Consider the following 27,474-nt stretch of genomic DNA (forward strand, 5'->3'; position numbering starts at 1 on the left):
TATGAATGGGGCGTGCCTCGACGCCCCGGGCTCTGCGTTCTCTGGCTTTTGGCAGCTTTCCGTGTTAGATAGAAACACTGGACTGTTTGTCTCAACTCGGCAAATTTTATTTAGAAAAAATGGTGGGGTTTGAAAAAAGTGACACCACTCATTACGTACGGACTTAGAAGCATCCACCCTTCTGTAGCACCTTAGTCTCTTCTCTCAGTTTAACCTCGCACAACTTGTAGAGAAAAGGTCAAGTCCCCTGCCGAAGCAGAGTGGATGGCGGAGGTGCTTGAAAGCGGCCAGAGAAGAGCCCCAGGCGATCGATGTTGCGGTGGAGGACACTGTGCAGCACAGACAGATGTGGTCCTCCTTCACCTCCACCCTCCCTGGTAAAGTCCCGGATGAAGCGGCCACGCTCAGACTGGAAGATGAACTTCTGGGGCAAGGGCCCATGCTCCCGAAGAAAACCCCAGACACTAAGCAGCAACAGACGCACTTCAAAAGGTGCCAGTTGGCTAAATACCTCGTGCATATTACCAAGGGCTGGTGGCAAGAGGCTTCCCTCAGCCATGACAGCCACCAGGATACAGGATGCCTCCAGATGCCAGGGGGAGTGGGTTGTATCAGGGTGTCGAGAGGCTTCCCAGTGGCTCAAGAGGGCAGCCAGCAGCCCCCGCAGCAGCACGGAGCAGTAGCACAGGGCTGGGGGAGCAGCTGCTACCAGCCTCAAAAGCTCAAACAGCAGAGGTTGTTCCCGGAAGCGCCTACCAATTCGGAGATCCCGCTCCACGGTGGCTCGTGCATGATCCTCTGGGGGCCAGGCCAGCTCAGCACCAGCTGCATCAGGACACACGCTCTCCACTAAGGTCACCGCAACTGCTTTGGCTGCCTCTGGGCTCAGGGTGGGAGCCCCCCAGCAACCCTCACGCTCACTGTTCCCTGATGCACTGCAGCAGTGCACTAGGAGGCTAACGAGGCTCTGGGTGTTATAGATCACTTCTTGATGGTTTCGAGATTGAACAATTTTAGGTGGCTTTAAGCCACGGCCGATGACTCCAGCATGGAAAACTGACCAGATCCCTCCAGGACCCGGCACTGCTGCAGTATGCCTCCGGTTAATGTCCAACAATGAGGCAGAAGCCAAAGGGGTTGAGACAATTGAGAGAGTCTCATTGTCTCCATCCATTTCCCCTCCAAATAGTTCTGTGTTGCCCCGATGTAAGGCTCCCTCTACAAGTAGCTGTAGGACAGCCTTGAGCCCAGCTGGGGAAGTCTGAGAAAGGCGGGTAAGAAGCTGAGAGGCTGAAGCCACACCAGGAGGGCCATGCAGCCTTAGAGAAGCGAAGAAGTGGTGTACTCCAGCTCTTACTAGTCCCAATAGTTGGGAAGGGGACAGGGCTTCAGAAGGAAAGGGACATATTGCAAGGAGGGAGGCAGCAGCTTCAGCTACTTCCTCTTCTGGGTGTAGTAGGAGAGGAGCCAGATCAGACAGGTGGGCTGAGGCAGACTCCCCAAACCGGGCCCCTAAGGCTGAAGGGCCCTCACCACCCTGCTGCTCCCACCCCACCAACAAGGCCAAATTGCGAAGAAACCGGGCTGTGAAGGGAGGCTGTAAAGTCCCTGCATGCACTCGAGCCAGGCAGCTTCGGAAGGCCAGGGGAAGAAGGCCAGAGAGACTGACCACTAGCCCTGCATATAGCTGGGTTGCCAAACTCAACTCTTCAGGGCTTCTGGCTCTGCTCAGTAGATGGCCCAAGGCCTCAGGTCCACAGCTAGGTCGTGTATAGACAGACAGTAGGCCCAGGAGCTGGTGTTGCCAGAGGAAGCGCTTCCGTTCTAGCCGTAATGTTTCTCCACACAGTTCTCCAACATGGTTTCGTAATGCATCAAGAAAGGGCACTGGACGAGGAGGTGGGGGTGGGCCCAGCACCCCTTCTCCAGGAGACCCTCCCCGATGATGAACTAGTTTTTGTAGATGTAGCAATAGCAGCTGGATCAGCCGGTCACAGGCCTCTCTCACGGTGTCTGGCACAGCCAGGCCCTGGGTAGTAATAACTGAAGCAGGCATAGCTGTGTCCACTAAGAACTGCAGCAGGCGGTAGGCACCAGTCCCAGAGGCCTGGCTCACTAGATGCACAGCCAGGTTTAGCATGTTGTCTAGCTCTTCTCTGGGGAACCCCTGCAGGTGTTGTTGCAGCTGACTTAGCACTGCTGGGGGCTTGAGGCAGTCCACAAGTTCTCCAGATACTGTGCCTAGCAAAGCTGGTGACATGACTGCCAGCTGCAGTAGGAAGGGAACTGTGGCCTGAAGAGAGGGCTCTCCATTCCGACCCCCAGAACCCCCTGCCAAACTATCATGAAACATGCGCAACAGTTCCCGTCGGATGCTGTCTCCATGGCGGGAAGCCAGGTGCCCTAGGATGCCTACAACTGAGGCAATCTTGGGTACCCGTTTTTCCCCAGGGATGGCAGGAGATCCAGGGAAGGGGTCTGTAGAGGGGGTTTGAGAAGAGCTTCCACAAGCACTAGCTCCTCCTCCAGCCCCACTATGGACACAGAAGTCCTTAAGGCCACAAGAGAGGACTCGGGAGATGATGGTGCCAGGAAAAGAAGAGCCAATATGGGCCACAACCCAGTCAAAGTGTGGGGAATGCTGGACAGAAGTGTCTAGCAAGGCATCCACACATGCATCTGGGCAGCTACCAATGAGGGCCGAGAGGCACTGCACATAGATGTCCATTAATGTGCGGGTGGCCCTGCAGCCCATCCACAGCTGCAGCAGTTCATTAAGAGAGCCAGTGGCATGGGGAACACGCTGATGCTGACCTGAATATGTGCTGCTCAGTTGTCCCATGAGGTCAATGGACCACGCACTAATCACAGGTGCCCAGGCCTTTGGGTTGGCCCGGATAAACTCACACAGCACCTGCTGTACTTCCTGCACCACATCCTCTAAGCCAGGTCCACCAGTAGGGACATGGGATGGTAGAGGTGGACGGAGGTGAGGTGGACCAGCCACAGGACTTTCTTCTAGGGCAGCTAGGTGGGCCCGGACACTCTCATCAAAAACACCTCTCAAGTGGTCCAACACAGCAGCCCGAGCAGGTGGCAAAGAACGGAGCAGGAGAAGACCACATCGAGCATGTTCACGAGCTGAGAGCTGGTGGCCCAGAATAGGGTCTACACCGGTCAGAAATGCCTTGATTTCTTGGGACAGCTCCTGAGCACTGTAAGGAAGGAAAAAAAAAAAAAAAAAACAAGCAAATCAAAATACTGGGAGATGTTAAGTAAGTTATATTCCTTCCATGAGCTTTGGTTTCTTTTTATGTGATAATAGGGTAATACATCCCTCATAAGAATTTATGAAGGTTTAGAAGCATACCCATTCCTGGTACACTTTGGTCATTCAAGAAATGCTGTTTGTCCCTCAGCAACAATAATCATAGGAATAGTAGATTACCTTTCAAATATCCACGTTCTTTTTTTCTTTTTCAGTACTAGGTTTAAAACCTAGGCCTTTAGGCCTACTAGGCACCATCTCTAAGCTACATCCCCACCCCACTTTTAAGTACTTTACCAGTACTTTTTCAGTCCTGACAACAATATGGTTATTATGATCCCATTTTACAGATAAAGAAATGAAAGTTAAGAAATCAGGATAAATATTACAAAGAGGCAGGAACCATTTCTAAGCTCCTAAAACAGAATTCCCTTTTGTTAAGCTGATGGTATATGGGAAGTACTCAATGAAAAATTGAATTAGCTAAATATATTGAGATTCTATACCTACTTTAACATCTTCTCAGCCCCCCCCCCCCACAGCACAAGCACCCTGAAATCTCTCAATGGACAGAAAACTAAAAGCTCTCCCTCCCAAATGTGTGCTTTTCCATACTATTCAAGAATTCAGCCTTAACTGGTGGCACACACCTTCAATTCCAACACAGATCTGAGTTCAAGGCTAACCTACATAATGAATTCCGAGACAGCTATGTCTATCCATAGAGAGACCCTGTCTCAAAAAAAAAAAAAAAAAAAAAAAAAAAGAAAAGAAAGGAATGAGCCAGGCGTGGTGGCGCAAGCCTTTAGTCCCAGCACTCGGGAGGCAGAGGCAGGCAGATTTCTGAGTTCGAGGCCAGCCTGGTCTACAAAGTGAGATCCAGGACAGCCAGGGCTACACAGAGAAACCTTGTCTCCGGAAGAAAAAAAAAAGAGAGAGAGAGAGAGAGAGAGAGAGAGAGAGAGAGGGGAAGGAATGGAGGGAGATAAAAAGAGAGAATTCTAATCACGCACCCACTGAATTAAACGCCTTCAGTGTGCAGAGAATGGGGGTGTGGGGGTCCCCCGGGGCACAGAATATAAGCCTTTCAATTCGCCCCCTTCCCAAATATATAAGCTGTCTTAAGAGTCTCAGAAGGCGATGTTGTGAAAGTAAAACCCCTTCCCTCTTACTACTCTCTGTTCTGTCAAACACAACCGCATTCTCTGGGCAGATAAGGTTCTGTACCCTCCCTCTGATCAAAAATAAAGGCACCTCAAAACGAGGGACGTGTGCAAAGGAAAGACTAGAACAAATATTGCGGCTGCGAGCCTTGGCTCCCCAGAAACTCTCATGTAAAAGGGGGAAGGAGGCTGGGTTCTCAGGAGCGCTGATGTCTCCAACTGCTGGCAAAGCACGGCCGGCCGAAGAAGGCACTGAGGTCTCGGGAGAGACAGAACTACGAGCAGGGCAGGTATTGCAGCCCAGAGTTTTTAGTGAGGCGGTCCCTGAGTTCCGGGAAGACGCGACCAGAATCTCTGAGAATCCTGACGCGGGTTCTCAAGGTAAGATCCAGCTTTCTGAGGAGAAGGCTGGCGGGGCGGCGCGATGAGGGGAGATACCAGGGGCTCTGACTACCTGAGAGGCGCGGGACCGTGGGTGGCGGGGGCAGGCCCGGGTGGCCCTGGGGCCCCGGGAGGGTCGCACAACGCGGACATCCCGGAGCCCTACCCGGAGCCTGAGGCGGGAGCCGCGAAGCACAGGCGACGCATGCGTGCTGACTGGAAACGCGACAGAAACTAGCGACCCCGCCTCTCAGGAAAATCCGTCCGGCTAAGTCTGGAGCCCTAGTACTTTGGTTCCGTGTCGCATCGGTCACAGCCGGTAATAGACTTGCTCTCAGCACAACCTTCACACCCACCCCCCAGGGGCCTCGTAGGCATAGGAAAGCTTCTGGGACTTTCATCTACATTGCAATCTAATAATCTGATGTTAAAAGTATAAACGTGCCGGGCAGTAGTGGCGCACGCCTTTAATCTCAGCACTTGGGAGGCAGAGGCAGGCAGATTTCTGAAGTTCGAGGCCATCCTGGTCTACAGAATGAGTTCCAGGTCAGCCGGGGCTACACAGATAACCCTGCCTCGAAAAAAACAAAAAAGGAAGGAAGGAAGGAAGGAAGGAAGGAAGGAAGGAAGGAAGGAAGGAAGGAAGGTCAACATGTTTTTTTATTATTTCTAAATGATATGTATATAAGTTGTTCTCAGTCTAGAAGAGGTCATCAGACCTCCTGGAGCTGGAGTTACTGGTGGTTGTGAGTTGTGTGACATTTATAAAGAAGTAGTCTGGAGATGGAGAGATGGCTCAGCAGTTAAGAGCATTTAACTGCTATTCTTGCAGAGGACTAGGGTTCAATTCCCAGTACCCATATGGCAGCTAGTTCACAAACTGTAATTCCAATTCCAGGGTTTCTGATTCTGGTCTCCATGGGCATATGATACACATGCATCCATGCAGGCAAAATATTCATATCCATAAGATGAATCTAAAAAGAAAAGTTTAAGGCCAGTGGTATTGTACACATTCAATCACAGCATTTGAGACAGGGGTAGGTGGATCTCGATAAGTTTAAGGCCAGCCTGTTTTATAGAGGGTGTCCCAGGGCAGCCAAGGCTACAGAGATTTCCCGTCTCAAAAATAAATAAAGTAAAATAAAATAAAATAAAAAATTGTCAATGAGGATGGAGAGACAATTCAGGGGTTAGGAACACTTTGTGCTCTTTCAAAATGCTCAGGCTCAGTTTCCAGCACCTACGTGGCAGTTTCCAAATATCTATAACTTTGATTCCAGGGGATCCAACAGCCTCTTCTGGCCTCTGAAGACTCCAGGCATGCCCAACAAATATAGTGTACACACACGTTGAGCAAAGGACTCAAAACCACAAGGTTGTCAGTTATGGATATTTAGTTGAGAAGGAATGAAAACTTAAATGTGGCAAGACCACGTCTAATTCCGTTTTGTTTTGAAATTTACTGTGTGTATGGGGACACGTGCTTGCCACAATTCAAGTGTGGAAGCCAGAGGACAACAGTAGAGAGTCAGCTCTCCTTCCACTATGTGGGTAACAGGGATGGAACTCAAGATTGTTGAGCCTGGGTAAGCACCCTTACCCCTGAGTTACATCACTAGCCTCCCTCTATCTATTTAGATGTTTGCAATGGTAAGTTAGGAAACGGGGCTGGACATGTCTTATACCCATCATCCCAGCACCATGGAGGCATAAGCAGAAGGATCATGTGATCAAACCAAGCCTGGCCTATAAAAGGAAAATCTCGAAAACAAAACAAAGTCCTTAGATCTGACATCTCACCGAGTGCTGATTGGGAAATACATGAATACATGAGAGATGTAGATGGCACAGGGTTGCCTAGAATGCAGGTACCCTGGGTTTGAATCCCTAAAGACAAAAAAAAAAAAAAAAAGTGTTCCTTACTTAACTCTAATCCTAAATATAGTGTTGACTATGATCAGATCCTTACCTATCTACCATCCTTAATCATCTTTATTTTCCAGAAATGCAAAATTGGAAGTGTTTAGAAAGATGGTGCGGGGAGGACTGAAGAAGGTACCTAGTTTAATTTTGAGATAGGGTCTTATAGCTGGGCAGTGTTGGCGCACACCTTTAATCCCAGCGCTTGGGAGACAGAGGCAGGCAGATTTGGCCAGCCTGGTCTACAGAGTGAGTTCCAGGACAGCCAGGACTACACAGAGAAACCCTGTCTCTAAAAACCAAAAACTAAAAAAAGAAAAAGAAGATAGGGTCTTATAAAGTCCTGGAACTCAATGTGAGGAACAACAGGCCTTGAACATAGATCTGCCTGCCTCTCTGCCTCGCAAATGTTGGGATTAAAGGCATACGCCACCACGCCTTCACTATGTAGTTTCTTGTTGCCTTTGTTGCACAATGTGTCCTGCTTCTGAAGTGTCTCCACCCACACTCAAAGGCCTTTCTATATGACTCATCCCTGCTGCACTTCATCACACATGGTGAACACACTAAAGCTTTATTACAAAAGGAGTTAACTGCTAGAGATGGCCCTCCAGTCTTTCTCTGTGTCCTTTTCCTTCCCAATATACACCTCCAGGGGAGGTCAAGGGTCCATTGTAGAAGGGGTGTCTAGGAAAGTGAAATATGCTACTGTTTTTTCCAAAGTTCCTCCAAATCCTTCTAGGTTCTGTTGAACATCTTCTGGTAGAAGAGGTAGGGACTTCAGCTCTTATCTTCAAGATCCTCCATAGTTACGTCCTGGGGAGCTTTTATCTTCTTTTGTTGCTTGGGCTGTGGCTGACTAGTCCTGGTTGACTTGGAGGGGGCTTCCACTAAACAAAAGGAAAGGAAAAGAAAGCATTAAAGATAAAACCCAGGGGCTGGTGAGATGGCTCAGCAGTTAAGAGCGCCTACTGCACTTCCAAAGGTCCTGAGTTCAAATCCCAGCAACCACATGGTGGCTCACAACCATCCATAACAAAAATCTGATGCCCTCTTCTGGAGTGTCTGAAGACAGCTACAGTGTACATACTGTAAATAAATAAATAAATCTTTAAAAAAAAAAAAAGATAAAACCCAGGTAAAATCCAGACTTCTTGTTGTGCAGCCTCTGTGCCCAAGACTTACCTTCCATGGCTGCTTTTTCTTTCTGGGCAAGTCGGATCTGCTGCAAGAGTTTCCTGCGCTTCTTCCCAGACAGCGTGATGTTGGCACGAGCACTGGACCTGAGTGACAGGAAACAAAAAATATCCAGGTTCATTTGTACCCAACTGAGCCTCAAAAGTGACCCCAGCTAAGAAAAGATCTCACAGGCTGGAGAGATGGCTCAGTGGTTAAGAGCACCAACTGCTCTTCCGGAGGTCCTGAGTTCAAATCCCAGCAACCACATGGTGGCTCACAACCATCTGTAACAAGATCTGACTCCCTCTTCTGGAGTGTCTGAAGACAGCTACAGTGTACTTATATATGGTAAATAAATAAATCTTAAAAAAAAAAAAAAAAGAAAAAAGAAAAGGTCTCACTCTGTAGACCAGGCTAGCCAACAGGCAACCTTTCTGTCTTAGTCTCCTGGCACTGGAATTTAAAAGGGGGCATCATTGCCCAGTTTTTGTTTTATAAGGTCTCTGGGTTCAAATTACTGAATGGGCTCTAGTGTCCTCAGGGAACTCTAACACTTAGACTTTTTAACAGTTTGACTTTAATATGTACCTCAACAGTATTAAGTCAGTAAGTTCTGAGTTCAAGGCGAACCTGGTCTACAGCATGAGTTCCAGGACTGCCAGAGCTACACAGAGAAACCCTGTCTCGAAACAAAAAACAAAAAAACAAAAAACAAAAAAACAAAACAAAACAAAAAAATCCTGTGAGCAGCTGGGTGGTGGTGGTGGTAAAGGACTTTAATCCCAGAACTTGGGAGGCAGAGGTAAGTGGATCTCTTAGTTAGAGGCCAGCCTGGTCAACACAGAAAATTCCAGAACAGCCAAAGCTACAGAGAAACCCTGCTTGAAAACCCGAAACAAAACAATCAACAATAGCAGCAGAACCCTGTGAGCAATGATACCATAAGAGGCTAGTAGTTTGGAAACTAACATAACTCTCAACTAGTTCCTGCATAAACGTGAAAGAGAACAAGAAATTTGGAGACCTCTGCGATGCTCTGAAACCTGGTAGGAAGTGGGTAGGAATGACCAACCGGAGGATAATACTGTACGTACGCCCGCTTCTTGAGGTGGTGCTTCGTAGTCAGCCCTTCGTCTATCACAGCCCCGACCACCCGGCGCTTCCGTCGCCGATCCCTGCTTAATACCCTGCGGCGCTTGAACAACTTCTTCTTCAGCTCCTGCCGAAGAAAAAGATGCGCATGGAAGGTTGTGCACACCCACCCGGGATCCTCTGCACCTAACAACCCCAGCCCCTAACAGAGCCTGTTTCCAGAGAGGAAAATGCCGGGCAGCAAAGGGAAACAAAGACGCAGTTCCCACTCCCACAGTTCAGTCACCGTCCGGGGACGATTGATCTTTCCTCCCGGAGGTCCCATGGCTACACTCGGAGGCTCACTCCAGAAGCCGCACTTCCGCTCCACTCACAGGTTCCGCCGCACGCAAAAGACCCCGCCCTCTGACGCCTCCGGACCAATCGCAGCTTGGAGGCGGGCACCAGGGGTATATAAGGTTGTTCCGCGCGCTGCAGGGGCCTTTTCAAGGGTGGTTTTCAAGTAAGTCTTGATTTTGTCTTTATATGCGAGGGAACTACTGGGAACTGGGCCTGACTTTGTAGATCCTCCTTTTCTTGGCGGGGACCGGGCGTGCGGTCCCGCTCCCCGTAATGTACGGAGGTAGAAGAAAGGGCTCCGGCCCTCTCGGCGTTATGTCTTCGGTGCTTGCGGCCTTCCGTTCGCGGGTTCTATCCTCACACGCCGGAACACTTTACCGTGCAGAAATGTAGCAAGGTCCCGCAGTCCCCTCTGGGTTACTCAACGCATTTTATTTTATTTTATTTTAGGTCGACATTGACGCTCCCGGAGTAATGGTTAACGTTTTCTTTGCTGTTTATTATTGAACCAATAAAAGTCTGTGAACCCTAAGGACCCTGTGTGCGCTTCCTTTTTTTTCTGCGACTCGTAATCTGCAGATCTTTAGGACCTAAAGCACGTGTTGGGAGTGCTGGTGACTGACTATAAGGATCTCTAGTCGATCTTGTGGGGGGACTTAATAAGCTAAATGTCGACCAGGTGGCGGGGATATGTAAGCCTTTATGAATATACAAAGTGCGATCCTAAAGGCATGGGAGTCAAACCTGTAGTTGACTGCTATGGTAAAAAGCCTAGCGTAATGGTGCACACGTGTAATCAGCAGAACTAACCAGGGGTAGCATGCACCCTTACCTTAAAGCTTCCTGGCATTTAAACTGTGGTGGTAGGCACAGCTTTCTCACTAAAATATTGGAAGTAAAACTAGGATCTCAATCCTCCACAAGCCTGCCCTGTGGATGTGGAGTGGACTTGTCTCCTCGTGCTGGAACCTACATAAACAGCCTTATACAAGGAGGCCATTGCCATTCCTTGTGCAGAATCTGGGAGCCCTAGCATTCTTAGGTTCCTCGCAGCTCTCCAGGGATAACTGTTGCTAAGGGAGATTTCCTTGAGGATTCAAGGACCCTCCTTTTCAGCTGCCCTACTTGAAGTAAAAAAAATAAAAGTAATATCCAATGGCTGGACTGGGTATAAAAGATAAGCCCTAAACTGGGCAGTGATGGCCCACTTTTTTTTTTTTTTTTTTTTTTTTTTTTTTTGGTTTTTCGATACAGGGTTTCTCTGTAGCCCTGGTTGTCCAGGATAGCCTCGAACTCAGAAATCCGCCTGCCTGCCTCTGCCTCTCGAGTGCTGGATTTAAAGGCATGCGCCACCACACCCAGGATAGCCCACACTTTTTTTTTTTTTTTTTTTTTTGGTTTTTCGAGACAGGGTTTCTCTTTATAGCTCTGGCCTCGAACTCAGAAATCCGCCTGCCTCTGCCTCCCGAGTGCTGGAATTAAAGGTGTGCACCACCACGCCCGGCTTAGCCCACACATTTAATCCCAGCACTTGGGAGGCAGTGACAGGCAGATTTCTGAGTTCGAGGCCAGCCTGGTCTACAGAGTGAGTTCAGTACAGCCAGGATGATACAGAAACCTTGTCTCGAAAAACCAAAAAATAAGTTAATCCCTTATAAGACATTCAGTTAAATCTCAAAGATTTCTGAGAGTTTCCATTCCGTTTTCTGTTGGTCAAGCATAGAGTTGGAATTTTGCCATTGTATGAATATCTAGTAATTAAGGATGTTTTCCTGGTTTGCACAGTTTGTGTCCTGGTTCATAAACCTGGAGCCTGAGGGTAATACTGGGTTACCGGGGTGGGGAGACTGGCATCATCACTGGCTGGGCTCAAACTTAACTGCAGTGCTGGTGTGAACTGTGTGTCCTGCAGCCTAGAGTAAGCCAGAGAGCTTTGAAAACAATAATGGAGATGAAATTGGAGAGAGAAAAACAATACTTACCCCCAGAAGTACTGAGAGGTGGAAAACGGGGGTACTCCATAAACCGGGTTCTATAGATGCAGGACCCTGTCGGGTCCCAAAGAGGACAGAGATTGGGAGGTTCCTGACCCTCTGTATCTTCAGGAATCCAGGAGGCATCTTCTTGTTCTTGACCCCAGCCAAGTCCAGGGTTAAATGTTCTTAAAGGAGATGTGGGATCCTGTGGGATCCAGGCCCAGCCTGGGAGAAGAGTAAATATGCTTGATATACTGTGTCTTTAATTGGTTTGAGACGAGGTCTCTCCATGTAGCCCTGGCTGATCTTTAATTCAGCACGTAACAGGACAAGCTGGCTACCATGCCTGACCCAGATAAAGATTTAGTTGTTTTAGTGTGCATAAATGTTTGCCATGTGCATGTCTGGTACATGAGGATGTTAGAAGAAATCTCATCCCCTAGACCTGGAGCTACAGATGCTTGTGAACTACCACAAGAGTTCTAGAAAACAAATCTAGGCCCCTCTGCAAAGGTAGCAAGTTCTCTTAGAACTGCTGAGCCTCATTATTTGTGTGTGAGGCAAAAGAGTTTTATTCTACCTTTATATTCTACCTTTAATCCAGGACTGGGTCAGTGGAACTAGTCAAATTTCTATGAGATCCAAAGTGGGGTTGGTAGTTTGTGCATATTTGTATTAGGAGGCCAGAGACTGGCATCAGGTATCTTCCTCAATTGCCCTTCACTTGATATATGGAGAGCTTGCCTATTGAGCTAGTCTAGCTGGGTAGTTTGCTTGCTCCAGGGATCTCAACCTCTAGAGTGCACTGCGATTGCTGGTAAGCTGTCATGCACAACTGGTCTATATGGATAACAGGGATCTGAATTCAAGTGCACATGTTTCCAGACCAAGCACTACCTACTGAGCTGTCTCTCTACCCCTACTCTCTCATTTATAAAGGGAAATTGTCTCCTTTAATTGAGTTGTTCTGAAAATTCTTAAAAGTATTTTAGCATTGTGACTGGTGCATAATGCACACACACACACAAAAACCAACAACTTTTTAATAACAACATACAGCCGTCCATTCACCTCCAAATGTTAATTACCTCTAGATAGATACAGGGTAATTACATCAGCTTCCTTCCCCAGTAATGAACCATTAAAATATTATTAGACACCAGCAAGATCTGAGCCATGCAAGATAAATAATAAATCATGTCTCCAGAACAAAAAGGGACAAAAGCAAATTAAGGTGAAGCTCAGGAGCTGATAAATTACCTAACATGCAAAAGACCTTCATTTGTGGGGCTGGTCAAATGGCTTAGCCAGCAAAAGATCAAGTGAGCCAAGTATCAGGGTGCTTAATTGCTAAGACCCACATCATTGTCCTGTTTAACACAGGGTCTCAATGCATAGCTCTGGTTGTTCTGGACCTCGATGTGTGGAAACTCAGATCCTGCCTCTGCCTCGAAGTGCTGGGATTAAAAGTGTGGACCACCAGTGGCCCAGCCACACACACATTTTTAAAAAGTGCTTTAAAGCCCTGGGTTCCATCCTCAACAGTACAAAGGAAAACAAAAACCATGCACACAAACAGTAGAGAGAGTGTGTGTCGCTCCACAGGTCAGATCACTCACTGGCAGGGAGTTCAGGGCCCAGATCCCACAAGGTGGACTGACAGAACAAGCTCCCACCAGACAAGGACGAGTCATTATCCTCGGACATACATACACACACCCATACTCACAAGCACATAAAAATACTATTTTTAATGTTTGGAGTCACATGCACACTATGTAGATCAGTCTGGCCTCAGATCTGCCTTGTCTACCTCAGATCTGCCTTGTCTGCCTCAGATCTGCCTGTCTGTCTCCAAAGAGTCTGGATTAAAGGCGGGAGCCACCATATGTTTAAAAACATTTTTTTTTTCCCAAGACAGGGTTTCTCTGTATGGCCCTAGCTGTCCTAGAACTTGACCTGTAGACCAGACTGCCCTCGAACTCTGAGATCTCCCTATCCCTGTCTCTTGAGTCTTTGGATAAAAGGCATGTGACATCATCACTCAGCTAGATTTTTTTTTTAAGGCAACATCACTCATTCCAAGATCAGAATGGCCCTCTAAACCAGGCAGGGTGTAGAGCCTGTAGCTCTGCTTTGTAATAATCTCAACTACTCCGACGGCTGAAGTAAAAGGAGTACATGAGTTCAAGGCCAGCCAGAACTACACAGTGAGCTCCAGGTCAGTCTGAGGTACAAGGTGAGCCTGTCTCTAATTAATTAATTAATTAAATTTAAAAGGACTGGAAATCTAGTGAAGCAGTACAGTATCTCTCTAGGCTCTCTCTCCGGTGCTTAAATAAAGGTGTAAACAAACAAGCAAGCCAGGCATGGTGTTAGAGGCTTGTAATCCTACAGTTTGGAAGGCTGAAGCAGGAAGATCTTTAATTTGAGGACGGTTTGAACTACATAGTGAAACTTCTTTAAAAAAAAAAAAAAAAAAAACCACAAAACATCCTAATTGTCCACTAGTGTTCATCAGCGATATCAGCTGCCTAGGCTTCTCTCATCCAGTGTGTGTGTGTGTGTGTGTGTGTGTGTGTGTGTGTGTGTGTGTGTGCGCGCGCGCGCACCCGCACACATGTGTGGTTCTAGGATTGGGACCCAGGGTTCTGTGCATGCTATTATGCACCTTCTTCATAAACCACACCACCCCTCCTCTTTCTAACAGTCCTGGACATCTATGGTGGGTCTAAAATATCTAAACGTCAATAGCCTGAACGGATCGGCCACCACTTTCACCTGGCTCTTCGCTTTGATCCTGGAAGAAAGCTTCTGCATCTTCTTCTTCACCATCAGTGAGCACCAGCAACTCCTCATGTGGCCACTGCTGGTCTTCCTGGTCTCCCTCACTCCGCTCTGAAGCCTCTACCACAATAGAGGGCAGGCGGGGCTTTTGAGACACCTGCATAAGTACAGCAGGGGTGTTGGGCACAATTCGAAGATGAGCCTGTCCCAGGACATGGTATAGTAATACTAACCTCAACATCCTGATAACCTTCACATCTGCCAGTCTCGTCTCTGTTTTTTGAGAGGGGGTTGGCCAACCGAGGACTTTCTGGATGCCATGAAGAGTCTGGGTTATCTCCAGACCAAGGTCCATCCTTGCTACTCTCTGGCACAAGGGCCATGATAGTAACTCTGTAAAAGTGCAGATGGTTGGATTCCAGGTCAAGTCCCTGTGTCCAGTGCCCACACAGACTGTGCATTAATCTTCTTTGGAGAGGGCCTCTTAATCACTGCTGAGGAAAGCATGATGACATGCTGGGAGATTATGGGCCTTCCATGGGAGGGAGATGCCAAAGAGGAAAGACAGAGCTTTATTCTGTGTACTCCCTGAGACACTGGGGATGGCAGTCGAGGTAGGAGACGAGGGCATCTGGATTATATAAATAAAGAGCTGTGGTGATGATGGATTTCCTAACTCCTCGTTTACTGGTTTTCTCAAGTGGACTTGGTTTGGTTTTGTTGTTGTTGTTGTTTTGGGGGAGGGTTGGTTTGGTTTGTTTTGGTTTGGTTTTTCAAGACAGGGTTTCTCTGTATAGCCATGGCTGTCCTGGAACTCACTTTGTAGAACAGGCTGGCCTCGAACTCAGAAATCTGCCTGCCTCTGCCTCCCTGAATGCTGGGATTAAAGGCGTGCGCCACCACGCTTGGCTTGTTGTTGTCTTAAATATATGTAATGTCTATTAGTGTTTTCCCTGAATAATATCTGTATGAGGTATCAGAAGTTCTAGGCCTGAGTTACAGAACCCGCATGTGGGTGCTGAGAATTGCAGAACCCAGATGTTCTGGAAGAGCAGCTAGAACTCTCAACAGCTGAGCCATCTTTCTATTTCTGGGTCCATTTGTGTGTTATTTAATGAATATTTATGTGGCTTTTGCTATTTGCCAGGGATCCTTTTTATTACTTTAAAGGTATTTATTTTTATGAGTACAGGTGTTTTGCCTGCAAGTATATCTTCTGCCATGGAGACCAGAAAAAGACACTGGATTTCTTAGGGCAGGAGTCAAAGATGGTTGTGAACACCATGAAGGTGATGGAATCAAACTGGACCCTCTTGGTACGCAGTCAGTGCTCTTAACCACTGAGCCTCCTCCCCTAGTCTGCCAAGAACTCATTGTTTGCTTGGTGATAGTCGTTGTTATTGTTGTTTGGTTGTAGGTTTTTGTTTTGGTTTTGATTTTTGTTTGTTTGTTTGTTTGTTTGTTTTTAGACAGTGTTTCTCTGTATAGCTTTGGCTGTCCAGGAACTCACTCTGTAGACCAGGCTGAGCTCAAACTCAGAAATCTGCCTGCCTCTGCCTCCCAAGTGCTGGGATTAAAGGTAATTAATCCCACTACTACCCTGTATATCTGCATACCAGATGAATTCTTTAAAATATTCTACATATCAGTCAGGTGTTGGTGATACTAACCTTCAATTGTAGCACTAGAGAAGTAGAGTTGGGCAGATCTCTGAGTCTGAGGCCAACCTGGTCAACAAAGTGAATTCCAGGACAGCCAGAGCTACACAGAAAAACTTTGAAACCCTGTCTCAAAAGAGGGGGTGGGGGGGAGTTAAGGCAGGAGGTTGTAAATACAAGGTTTCTTAGACTACAGAGCATGCTCAAAACCAGTGAAGAGAGCTAAGAACCTGTTTACAATGACAATGACAACGATGATGAAGAGGAGCCAGGTTTGGTAGCATAAGCCTTAAACTCCAGCTCTCTAGAAGAACAGGCAGGCAAAACTCTGAGACCTCAATGCTAGCCTGGTCTACTTAGAAAGATCTAGGGCAATCAGGACTACAAAGTGAAATCCTACAAGCTCTTTTTTTTTATTTTTATTAAATGATTCTATTTATTGTTATATGTAAGTACACTGTAGCTGTCCTCAGACACAACAGAAGAGGGCATCGATCTCACTGTGGATGGTTGTGAGCCACCATGTGGTTGCTGGGATTTGAACTCAGGACCTTTGGAAGAGCAGTCAGTGCTTTACCTGCTGAGCCATCTCACCAGCCCCCCTACAAGCTCTTAAAATAAAAAGAGGGGCCGGGCGTTGGTGGCGCACGCCTTTAATCCCAGCACTCGGGAGGCAGAGACAGGCGGATTTCTGAGTTCGAGGCCAGCCTGGTCTACAGAGTGAGTTCCAGGACAGCCAGGGCTACACAGAGAAACCCTGTCTCAAAAAAACAAAAAAACAAAAAAACAAAAAAACAAAAAAAAAAAGAGGGGACCATATTAAGTAAATACACACACACACACACACACACACACACACACACATATATGTATGGTCGGACCAAGCTTGTCCAATACTCTGAAGAGAAAAACAAAAATCTGTTCCCTATTCTGTACACATGGCTTTGAATTGTTTGTCCTAACCCCTATATGCTTTGTTTTGAAACAAAGTCTTCCAATGAAGACTTGATTGGCCTCCAAATCAGAATTTTCCAGATTCACTTTCCTTAAGTACTGAGATTTCAGATGTTAGCTGTTATATTACATTGTATACTTAAAACAGTAGCTGAACAGTCCTTTATTAATTTGAAACTTCCAAGGGTTGAAAACTGGCAATGCGGGCTGGTGAGATGGTTCAGTGGTTAAAAGCCCTAACTGCTCTTCCAGAAGTCCTGAGTTCAATTCCCAGCAACCACATAGTGGCTCACATCATCTGTAATAATAGGATCAGATGCCCTCTTCTGGTGTGTCTGAAGACAGCTACAGTGTGTTCATATACATAAAACAAGTAAATAAATCAGAAAGAAAGAAAGAAAGAAAGAAAGAAAGAAAGAAAGAAAGAAAGAAAGAAAGAGAGAGAGAGAGAGAGAACAAACTGGCAATGCTTTTTTGTTTTGTTTTGTTTTGTTTATTTTTTCGGACAGGGTTTCTTTGTGTTGCCCCAGCTGTCCTGGAACTCTGTAGACCAAGCTGGCCCTGAACTCAGTGATTCACCTGCCTCTGCCTTCTAAGGCATGCACTATCACTACTCAGAAAAAAATGGCAATTGAAATACCCATAGCAACCATGCACTCTTTGAAGGCAATGGTGCTTAGCGCTATATATATATATATATATACACACACACACATATATATACACATATATACATATATATATACACACACATATATATACATATATGTATATATATATATATATATATTATTATTATTTTTTTTAATGTGCATTGGTTTTGCTTGCACGGATGTCTGTATGAGAGTGTCAGATTCCCAGAACTGGATTTTCAGACAGTTGTGAGATACTGGGAAATTGAACCAAGGTCCTTTGGGAGAGCAGCCAGTGCTCTTAATCTTTGAGGCATCTCTCCAGCTCCCAACTTTTAAAATAATTTTCGTGTGTGTGTGTGTGTGTGTGTGTGTGTGTGTGTGTGTGTGTGTGAGTGTGTGTTTAGCCCTCTCTAGCCCAACTGTTTCTCTATGATTTGAGGCCCCGCCCCTCTCCTAGGTCTCTCTAGCCCGCTTAGGGAGCGGTGAGATGTCATGGCTCCCTTCTAGGCTGTGGGAGGAAGCATACGGCACCTCGTTTGTAGTGCAATCCGCCATGGAGGTGGCTCGTAAAGCACTTGTGGCAGTTGCAGTGCTAGGCGCGGGAGCTGGCGTGGGTTCTATTCTGTTTGCTCTTGTGACCCCAGGAGAACTACAGAAGCAGTCGATGCTGCAGGTAAAAACAACCGGACTCCCCGAGCTGGGTGTGCGTGGGAAGAGCCCCTGTCTTTTGGCCCATAATGCAAACATCCTTCTTGCCCGCAGGAGATGCCGGAAAGGGACTCGCGGCATAGGGACGAAGCGGTCAGGACCACGGAACTGGTGATGGCTACCCTGAAGGACGCCGCAGCCACGAAGGAGAACGTGGCCTGGAGGAGAAACTGGACAGTTAGCGGGGATGGCAGGTCAGCATGACACCAGAGCTCGCCTGTGGTCGCGGGAACCTGTAAGGCTCCTTTCTTGGTGCTCCGGACATGGAGTCAGGATTTGGGAGACACACCAGGACTCTCTCCAAATCACTGGGAACTGTGGTTGGGGGAACGCCTTTAAAGAGCACATCACGTGACAGGGTCGGATGTGTGAAACCAACGGAACTAATAAATGCAGTTCATCCATTAAGTGGATTTCGCAGCTGGACATCGCTGTTAGAGACAGCGCAATGTGCACCGAAGACCTAGGCAGCTGCATGCCATCCTACCCCTGAGAGTTCTTAAGTCCAATAAGTTTTCTGACTATTCAAAATAGGTTGCTCCTGCAACTGTCGGGTAAAAGACTTTAGGAAAAAGTCTGGATTAGTATGTCTCTATGTGTGTTGTGTGAATGAAAAATGAAAGTCGGACGTCACAGAACACTTTGGAAAGACCATCTCTATTTATATACTCTATCCAGCTTGTAGGCAAAACGATTTCACCCACTGAGCCATGTTACCTAGACAAATTCTTCTTTGAGACAGCATCCTTCCTCCACTCCCAAGTGCTGTGGATAAAGGAGTGAAATCCCATGCCCACCTCCAAGCCACAGTCTTCAAATTAGAGTAGTCCTTGAATATCAGGTGTGCAGTGAATACCAACAGGACTTCTGTCCTTTAAGCAAAGTTGGAGAAGGGTTTGACTGTTGCAATGCTTCCTCTTTACTATTTACTTTGGTTCAAGCCTCTTAAGAGAATCCGACTTACTATTACTGGAACTGCATGTCAATCCAAACATAGCCGGACACACACCTATAATCCCAGTACTCAGGGAGGTGAGGTAAGAAGATAGTAATTTTAGGGGCTGGCGAGATGGCTCAATGGGTGAGAGCACCCGACTGCTCTTCCGAAGGTCTGGAGTTCAGGTCCCAGCAACCACATGGTGGTTCACAACCATCTGAGATCTGACTCCCTCTTCTGGAGTGTCTGAGGACAGCTACAGTGTACTTACATATAATTAAATAAAGAAAGAAAGAAAGAAAGAAAGAAAGAAAGAAAGAAAGAAAGAAAGAAAGATAGTAATTTTAGCCTGGTGGTGGTAGCACACTCCTTTCACTCTAGCCTTTAATCTCAGCACTCACCACTGGCATAGGCAAGTGGATGTCTGTGAGTTCAAGGCCAGCCTGGTCTACAGAGCAGAGTTCCAGGACAGTCAAGGATACACAGAGAAACCCTATCTCAAAAAAATAGCAGGAAAAAAAAAAAAGATAGCAAGTTCAAGACAAGGCTGGGCTCCTATACAGACAGACAACCTCAAAAGGAAAATAAATACAACTACATGATACAAAACCTCTTTGAGTTAGGTGGGTGGTGCACACGTTTAATCCCAGCACTTGGGAGACAGAGGCAGATTTCTGAGTTGAGGCCACCCTGGTCTACAGAGTGAGTTCCAGGACAGCCAGCTCTACAGAGAGAAACCCTGTCTCAGGAAAAAAACAAAACAAAAACCCTCTTTGAGTTGAGTATGGATATTGCACATCTTTAGCCCCAGCACTTGGGAGACAGAAGCAAGCAGGCAGGTATCTATAAGAGGCCAGCTCGGTCTACACAGACATTCCAGACCTGCCAGGGGAGTGAAACCCCCTCTGAAGAACAAACCAAGGTCTCATTCTGTCGATTAAAGGTCATAACTCGCCAGGGGGGCCTCAGGAGGCAGAGGCAGGCAGATATCTGAGCTCAAGGCCAGCTGGTGTACTAAGGGAGGAGTTCCATGACAGCTAAGATTACACAGTGAAACCCTGTTTCAAAAAACAAACAGAAAGAAACTATCTCAAAATGGGTAAGAAAAAAAGACAGCTGAAAGATGGAGCAGTACATGGTAGCTTCTGCCTCAGTCTCAGCACTTGGAGTCTGAGTCAGAATTTTAACATGTTCAAAGCTATAAAGTATATCTCAGGCTGTCCTAGATTAGAGTGGAGATCCTACCACAGCTGTGAATGACTGTGGGGTAAAGTGATGGGCTGTTGAATGGCTATAGGTAAAAACATCTTAAGCTAAGCCTGAAGACCTAAATCCTAAATCCAGTCCCTGGAAGCCATATGGTGGATGGAGAGATCTGACCTCCACAGGCATAGCCATAAACAAACAAACAAAGGGGTCCTCATCTCCCAGGTTTTCACTATAGTATTATGCTGTCAGTGTCTGAATCCAGTTAAAATATATTTTGGAAATGTCACTAAGAGCACAAACCACTGAAGCAGGCCTGGTGGCACAAAAGCCAAGCAAGCAAGTCATAGCAGCTAGAACTACAGGGATTAACCATGTCACAAATCTTTTTTTGGTTTGTTACTGAGGATTAAGCCCCAGCACCTTGGTTATGCTATTAAACATTACCCATCAACTGGGCGTGGTGGCACATGCCTTTAATCCCAGCACTCAGGAGGCAGAGGCAGGCGGATTTCTGAGTTCAAGGCCAGCCTGGTCTACAGAGTGAGTTCCAGGACAGCCAGAGCTATACAGAGAAACCCTGTCTAGAAACACAAAAACACGAAACAAAAGAAAAACATTACCCATCGATGAGCCCCACCTCTACACCATATACATATATGTGTGTGTGTATGGATTTATGTATATAACACATTTTTCATTGAAGGTTTGTGTGTCTGTGTAGCCCAGGCTGGCTTTAAACTTGAAGCAGTCATCTGATCTCAGCCTCTCAAATGCTAGGTAGGATTACAGGCTTGCGCTACTACTAGCTTCATTTTTGTATTCTATAACTTGTAATTTTCAAACAGTAGCAGCTGAAAATATGTTTGTGGCTAGAGATAGGACTCACCTGCTTGAATACTCAGCTATCATACATAAAATTGCAAGTCTGATTCCCCATAATTTAGGAATGGTATGCTGGTAATGCCAGCACTGGGGAAATAGAAGCAGCAGCAGACCACAAGCAGGGTCCAACATGGTAGTACACACTTGGGAGACAGAGGCCTAGTCTCCACAGAACGTTCCAGGACAGCCAGGGCTATACATTGAGTCCCAGTCTGGGAAAACCAGGGGTGGGGGAAATCAAAAGTTCAAAAAGTATATGGCTGCATAGCAGGTCCAAAGTCAGTTTGGGATACATTTGTCTGTCTCATAACACTTAATGTTTCTGTGGAGCAAACCCAGAAGTGAACACCAGAGTTTGTTCTAGCTGCTAGTGTCAACTTATATTTACCCGTGTATGTGTTTAAGGCAAGGTCTCTGTGTAGCCTTGCTCGGCCTGCCTCTGCTGTGTGCCAGGATTAAAGGCATGCACCACCACAGCCTGGCCTATTTATTTACTTTTTTTTTTTAATTTATTTATTTTTATTATATGTAAGTACACTGTAGCTGTCTTCAGACACTCCAAAAGAGGGAGTCAGATCTCATTACGGATGGCTGTGAGCCACCATGTGGTTGCTGGGATTTGAACTTCGGACCTTCGGAAAAGCAGTCGGGTGCTCTTACCCACTGAGCCATCTCACCAGCCCTATTTACTTTCTTTACACAGGTGTTATTAATGGCCTCTTATGAATTGTGGCCTTTTCTCTGCACCCAGGAATAAGGACAAGTCAGCAGAGATTTGACAAAGACACTAGGGCAGTGGAAAACACACCATAAATCTGGCAGATAAGGTCTTGAGCCAAGCAGGGCAGGGAGACACACACCTTTAATCCCAGCTCTCAGGAGGAGACAGGGATGACTACAGAGAGGTCCTTTCTCAACAAAACAAAAACACCCAACCTAGGCTTCCCAAGTGGGTGTAAAGGTTCTTATATTTGTGACCAATGTCAGATTGGACCACGCCCTGTAATGTGCCGGTCTGATCTAAAATAATATTAAGCTTGACCACAATAGTCTTTATATCTTAATTAAAAAAAAAAAAAAAAGACGAATTAAAAAAAGGGGGGGGTTGGAGATTTAGCTCACTGGTAGAGCGCTTGCCTAGCAAGCGCAAGGCCCTGGGTTCGGTCCTCAGCTCTGGGAAAAAAAAAAAAAAGACAAAATATATACACATGAAGCACTTTTGACTATAGGACCTGGAATCCCAGCAGGCCAAGGCAGAAACAGAAGTTCAAGGCCAGCCTGAGAAATACAGTTGAGACCCTACCTGAAAAAGTAACCTGGGATACAGCTAAGTGCTTTCTCAACAAGCATCAAGCCCTGGGTTCAATCCTCAACACTGCAAAAGGATGGTATGTATGCAAGCCAGGATCTCTCTGTATCCTTGGCTGTCCTGGAACTCACTCTGTAGACCAGGCTAGCCTGAAAATGAAGAAACCTACCTGCCTCTGCCTCCTGAGTGCTGAGAGTAAAGGTGCGCACCACCACACCCAGCTTAAAAAAAATTTTTTTTTTTTTTTTTGGTTTTTCGAGACAGGGTTTCTCTGTGAAGCCCTGGCTGTCCTGGAGCTCACTTTGTAGACCAGGCTGGCCTTGAACTCAGAAATCCACCTGCCTCTGCCTCCCGAGTGCTGGGATTAAAGGTGTGCGCCACCACACCTGGCTTAAAACTTTTTTAGAAGATGCATTTGTGTTTTGCCTGCATGTATATATGTGTACCATGTACCCATGAAAGTCAGGTGTCAACTTCTGGAACTGGAGTTACAAATGGTTATGAGCCATCATGTGAGTATAGAGAATTGACCTCAGGTCCTCCTCAAGAATAGAGCTCTTGGGCTGGCGAGATGGCTCAGTGGGTAAGAGCACTGACTGCTCTGCTGAAGGCCCTTAGTTCAAATCCCAGCAACCACATGGTGGCTCACAACCATCCGCAACAGATCTGATGCCCTTTTCTGGAGTGTCTGAAGACAGCTACAGTGTACTTATATATAATAAATAAATAAATCTTAAAAAAAAAAAATAGAGCTCTTAAGCACTGAGCCAATCTCTCCAGCCCCTCAAAACACCTTTTAAGATTTTTTTTTTAATTCGAGTGCCTATACATGCTTATGAATAACAGGTGCCATATAAATACCCCCACTACTAAGCAGCTAGTCAATCCTAGACAAACCTACTGCAAATTGAAAATGAGAAAGGGGTCCTACTTTAACTGCCCTCCCTTCATCTTCTCATATTGCTCTTCTCAGAAAGGCAGTTCTGGAAGGAGCCAGGCATATACAGAACTCAAAGGGTCTATTTATTAGGAAGGAAATGTCAGTGCTTTATCAAAGATGAAGAGGTTAGAAAGAGATGGTGGGATGGAGAACCCTCAGCTGGGACACTTCTTGGCCACAATGAGGACAGCAGAAGGCACGAGTCCTAAAGATGGAAAAGAGTTTGAATTACAAGGATACTTAGGTTTTGGGCCTTCAAATTTCTGGACTCATACTTTATCCATTAAACCCCTTCTATCCCAACTGACTACCCATCCCTATCCACCCCAACTGCCCCTCATTCCTTTAAGCGCTGACTCCTGGTCTCACATAACATACCCAGTTCCTGCAGAGGCCGTTCCATATCAGCCTCTGAGAAAGCCCGTCTGGGAAAGCCACTGAGCAACTGCACAGGATCCTGGTCCTGTCCAGGCTCTTCCCCACGGTGAAGCTCCACGTAGAGCCTCACAGCTGCCAGCTGTTCCCGGGCCCGGAAAGTCTGGGTCAGTGAAGTCCCATCAGGCAGCCTAACCTAAAAGGCAAGAGAGAGATGCAGTACTATGAGCACTGAAACTGAGTGAGGACGAAGTATGGGGTGGCTTATGCCTAAAGTCTCAGCACTTAGGGTTAACAGCACAGGCAGATTTCTCAAGATGAGCCTGGTTTACACAGAGCTTCAGGGCTGGAAGAACAAATTCAAGGCTGGCATCAGGTACACAAGCCCCTGTCTTAAAACAGAACTATGACTAAGCAGGGTGAGGCCAGATAATGGCAATGCCTATAGTCACAGCACACAGAAGAAACAGGAAGATCACCAGAAGCTAGAGGTCAGCTTGATCTTCATAGTGAACTCCAGGCCAGTAGGACTGTGTAGCAGGACCCAGGCCCAAGAATAAAATAGTGCAGAGTGGTGGCACATGCCTGTAATCCTAGCATTCAGGCAGAGGGCAGGGATAGCTCCAAAGTCAAGACCAGCCTAGTCTACGTAGTGAAACCCTGTCTGAAATACCCAAGAAAGGAGAGGAGGTACGAGAGCTGGCTCTGCTTCCCTTGGAGCATCTGAACCAGGACAAATACTATTTAAAGGACCTGATGAGCAACCACTCATGCTCCACCTCAGCAGGTGATGGTAACGGATTCGACACCTCACAAGACAAAATGGAATTACTTTTAAAAATCACTGTGAGTACCATATTATGAAAATAGCTGTGTAATGAATCTAAAACTGCTTAGTAAGGATGAAGTAAGGATTTAAATAAGATGGGCAGGTGAAATTTGACCTTTCCAAAGAGTAGAGGAGATAGGATTTCAAAAGTCATGTACAAAGAAGGGAAAGATTTGGCAAAGGGGACTTAAGCGTCAACAGCTCTGGGCTGGGCACTTTATAAGCCAACATAGGATTCCAGAAGCAAGACGGTCACTTGAAAACAGTACCTGTATGCGACACTGGTCATACTCCCGCTTAGTAGGGGGCTCCTGGCTGGGAGAAGAAGGAACAGGACCTGGGTCTGTTGCTGGTGGGGATGACCGAGAACCCACACTACCACCATACTGAAAGACAAAATGGAACACTAGCTCAGGGGGAGCACACTAGTCTAGCATGTATAAAGGGTCAACCTCCAGTACATGGGCCAAACACACACACACACACGTTTGGCAGCTCACAGCTTTTAGTTAGAGTACTTGAAAGGCTGAGGCAGGAGAGTGCTATGAGTCTGACACTAGTCTGGGCTAGAGTAAAATTGCCTCAAAAAAAATCATGCTAAGCACACGCTTTTTTTTTTTTGACAATGGAAAGGGAATTAACCCACGTACTCCACTACACCCAGACTTTCTAATCACCCACCTTCTTGGCTCTCTCTGCTTTGTCCCTTTCAATTTTTTCTCGAACCCTTTGTCTAGAATACAGACAGGAAGAAAATAGGTCAGACACGGACAAGGCAAGTCTTCATTTCTTTCCCAATTAGCAACTTCAGACCTGGCAGCTAACTCTTCAGCCTTTTCCCTCCTGCGCTCCTCGGCAGCCCGGCGCATCTCGTCTTCCTGCAGTTTCTGTCGTGCAACTGATAGCTCTTGCCCTTGTCTCCTCCGCTGCTTTTCTCGTTCTAAAGCTTCTCGCTCCTCTCTTTCTTCACGTTCCCGCTGCTTTTGTGCCACAAGTTCCAACATTCTGTTTTGCAGAGAAGAAAGAGGTAAAGTTGGACATGGAGTGGGAAGCTGAGTTTAGACAGAGAAATTAACAAAATAAGGGAATACAGGCTTCAAGACAGAGGAAAGGAAACAAAACCAAAACAGTAATATAAAGAGGACAAGCAGGGCCGGAAGTGGTGCCATGCGCCTTTAATCCCAGCATTCGGGAAGCAGAGACAGGCGGATTTCTGAGTTCGAGGCCTGGTCTACAAAGTGAGTTCTAGGACAGCCGGGACTATACAGAGAAACCCTGTCTTGAAAAACCAAAGAGGACAAGCTAGGTGGTGGCAGTGTATGCCTTTAATCTCAGCGTTCAGAAGGCAGAGACAGGTAAATCTCTTGAGTTTGAGGCCAGCCCAGTCTACAGAGCCAGTTCCAGGACAGCCAGGGATAGAGACTCTTGGCTTGAAAAAAAAAAAAAAAAAAAAAAAAACAGAACAAAGCCAAAAAAAAAAAAAAAAAAAAGTGTAGCTCAAAGGTAGAGCATAATACATCATGCATAGAGCCCTGTGGGTTTTTCTTGTTGTTGGTTTTGTTTTTAAAGAAAGGGCATAGTGATGCATATCTATAATCCCTGCATTTGCAAAGGAGAGGCAAGAGAGTTGGGATTTCAGAGGAATCTGCAGTCAAACAGGAGTTTGAGACCAGTACAGAGCTACAGAGCTACATGAGATGTTTCCTGGTGACTTGCAGCACACCCTCAAAACCGGAAAGATCAGGTTCTATGATCAGACTTGTTTGTATTTGAGAGGAAGGAAGATGACCCATGACCATTGGGAAAGTGTGTCAATGGGCTAGCTATGGTGGCCCTGGCCTGTAATCCCAGCACTAGAAGAATGTGGCTTTGAATTTAGCCTAGGCCGCATACGGGGTTCCAGCGCAGCCTGAGGTACACTGCTAGACTGCGTCTCAAAAAAATAATGCAAGGCACAGTGAAGGCCTGTAATCTCAGCACTAAGGAGGCGGAGGCGGGAGGATCCGGAGTTCAGCCTGGGCAAGAGTTAGGCAGACTCCAAACAAAACACATACACACACACATACATACACACACACACACACACAACTGGGCAAGAGTTAGGCAGACTCCAAACAAAACACACACACACACTGAACTTGCCATTCACCTCTTGGTCTGTTCTTGTCTCTCCTCTTCAGTCAAAATGGGTCTGCTTTCTCCAGCAGCAGACCCAGAGCCTGCAAACAAGCAACCAGAATTAGTATTTATAATAAGATCATTCTGGTTTTCTCGGAGCCCTTACAAGGTCTCTAGAATCACAAGATGTCTCCCAGTCAGGACCTTCAGGGCCAACTTGCTCTGAGGGCGTGGGTTCTCGTCCCAGGACATGGCTGAGGGGAGTCTCTAGAGGCTCATCCACATCGGGGTCGTCTTCATGCTCCATCAGCCTGCGCGGAGAAAGTCGGCAGGGGTTGGTTAGCCTGGAGGCCGCCTTGCCCAGTGGCTCCCAAACTCCCGCCACCCGTGCGGGTCGCCCGCTCACCAATCCATCGCAGCCTCGATGCCCTGGTTCCCTGTGAGGGCCAGAGCCTTCTCCCTGGGGGCAGAAACACCGTGAATAGCACCCACCAGCCATGGTGACAGTCAGGCCGGTCAGGCCCGCGGCCTCCCACCACCGGCTAGGGGGAGGCTCCCTTACGCGCGTCCCCTAGGAAAGCCCATCTCGATGAGGCTCTCCAGAGCCGTCAGCTCCGCCATGGCGCCCGCCTCCGCCTCCGCGGGGACCTGCGGGGACCAGAAGGAAGACCGCAAGGGTCAGCCCGGGGCGACTCCGCCCGCGACGCCGCCCTCCCGGCGCTCGCTAACTCACGGGGCGGGAGACCCAGGGACGAGGGGGGAGTAGACAGTGAGTGGGGAGAGCGGAGGGGAAGCGGAAGTGCCCGGTCTGT

General features: G+C 47.0%; 4 protein-coding genes and 1 non-coding gene across 6 annotated transcripts; 2 read left to right on the top strand and 3 right to left on the bottom strand.

The window, feature by feature from the left end:
- Nucleotides 1-3: 3 nt before the first annotated feature.
- Nucleotides 4-5,018, bottom strand: Ints5 (integrator complex subunit 5). Its single transcript, XM_021151524.2, has 2 exons — nt 4,886-5,018; nt 4-3,215 (listed from the first exon to the last, which is right to left on the bottom strand). Exons 1-2 carry the CDS (start codon nt 4,963-4,965, stop codon nt 239-241), a joined length of 3,057 nt encoding a protein of 1,018 aa, XP_021007183.1. The 5' UTR covers nt 4,966-5,018; the 3' UTR covers nt 4-238.
- A 2,270-nt stretch (nt 5,019-7,288) lies between these two features.
- Lbhd1 (LBH domain containing 1) lies at nt 7,289-14,491 on the bottom strand. 2 transcript variants are annotated; one of them, XM_085834031.1, is made up of 6 exons: nt 14,342-14,491; nt 14,103-14,265; nt 11,328-11,546; nt 9,009-9,130; nt 7,921-8,018; nt 7,289-7,625 (listed from the first exon to the last, which is right to left on the bottom strand). In XM_085834031.1, exons 1-6 carry the CDS (start codon nt 14,489-14,491, stop codon nt 7,595-7,597), a joined length of 783 nt encoding a protein of 260 aa, XP_085690157.1. In that variant the 3' UTR covers nt 7,289-7,594. The 2 variants fall into 2 exon arrangements, with proteins under 2 accessions (XP_085690157.1, XP_085690156.1); XM_085834030.1 differs by having other exon boundaries at nt 9,009-9,133.
- LOC115030048 (small nucleolar RNA SNORA57) lies at nt 9,573-9,720 on the top strand. Its single transcript, XR_003835639.1, has one exon. It is a non-coding gene; the product is annotated as a small nucleolar RNA SNORA57 (small nucleolar RNA).
- A 3,331-nt stretch (nt 14,492-17,822) lies between the features above and the next one.
- Uqcc3 (ubiquinol-cytochrome c reductase complex assembly factor 3) lies at nt 17,823-18,471 on the top strand. Its single transcript, XM_021152285.2, has 2 exons — nt 17,823-18,028; nt 18,118-18,471. Exons 1-2 carry the CDS (start codon nt 17,843-17,845, stop codon nt 18,265-18,267), a joined length of 336 nt encoding a protein of 111 aa, XP_021007944.1. The 5' UTR covers nt 17,823-17,842; the 3' UTR covers nt 18,268-18,471.
- A 4,931-nt stretch (nt 18,472-23,402) lies between these two features.
- On the bottom strand, nt 23,403-27,474 carry Ubxn1 (UBX domain protein 1). Its single transcript, XM_021151801.3, has 10 exons — nt 27,396-27,474; nt 27,225-27,310; nt 27,069-27,122; nt 26,867-26,973; nt 26,694-26,763; nt 25,358-25,549; nt 25,226-25,277; nt 24,814-24,930; nt 23,719-23,911; nt 23,403-23,545 (listed from the first exon to the last, which is right to left on the bottom strand). Exons 2-10 carry the CDS (start codon nt 27,281-27,283, stop codon nt 23,496-23,498), a joined length of 894 nt encoding a protein of 297 aa, XP_021007460.1. The 5' UTR covers nt 27,284-27,310; nt 27,396-27,474; the 3' UTR covers nt 23,403-23,495.

Source organism: Mus caroli, unplaced genomic scaffold, assembly GCF_978045245.1.
Source record: "Mus caroli unplaced genomic scaffold, Mus_caroli_1 scaffold_20, whole genome shotgun sequence".
Classification (NCBI taxonomy): Eukaryota; Metazoa; Chordata; class Mammalia; order Rodentia; family Muridae; genus Mus; species Mus caroli.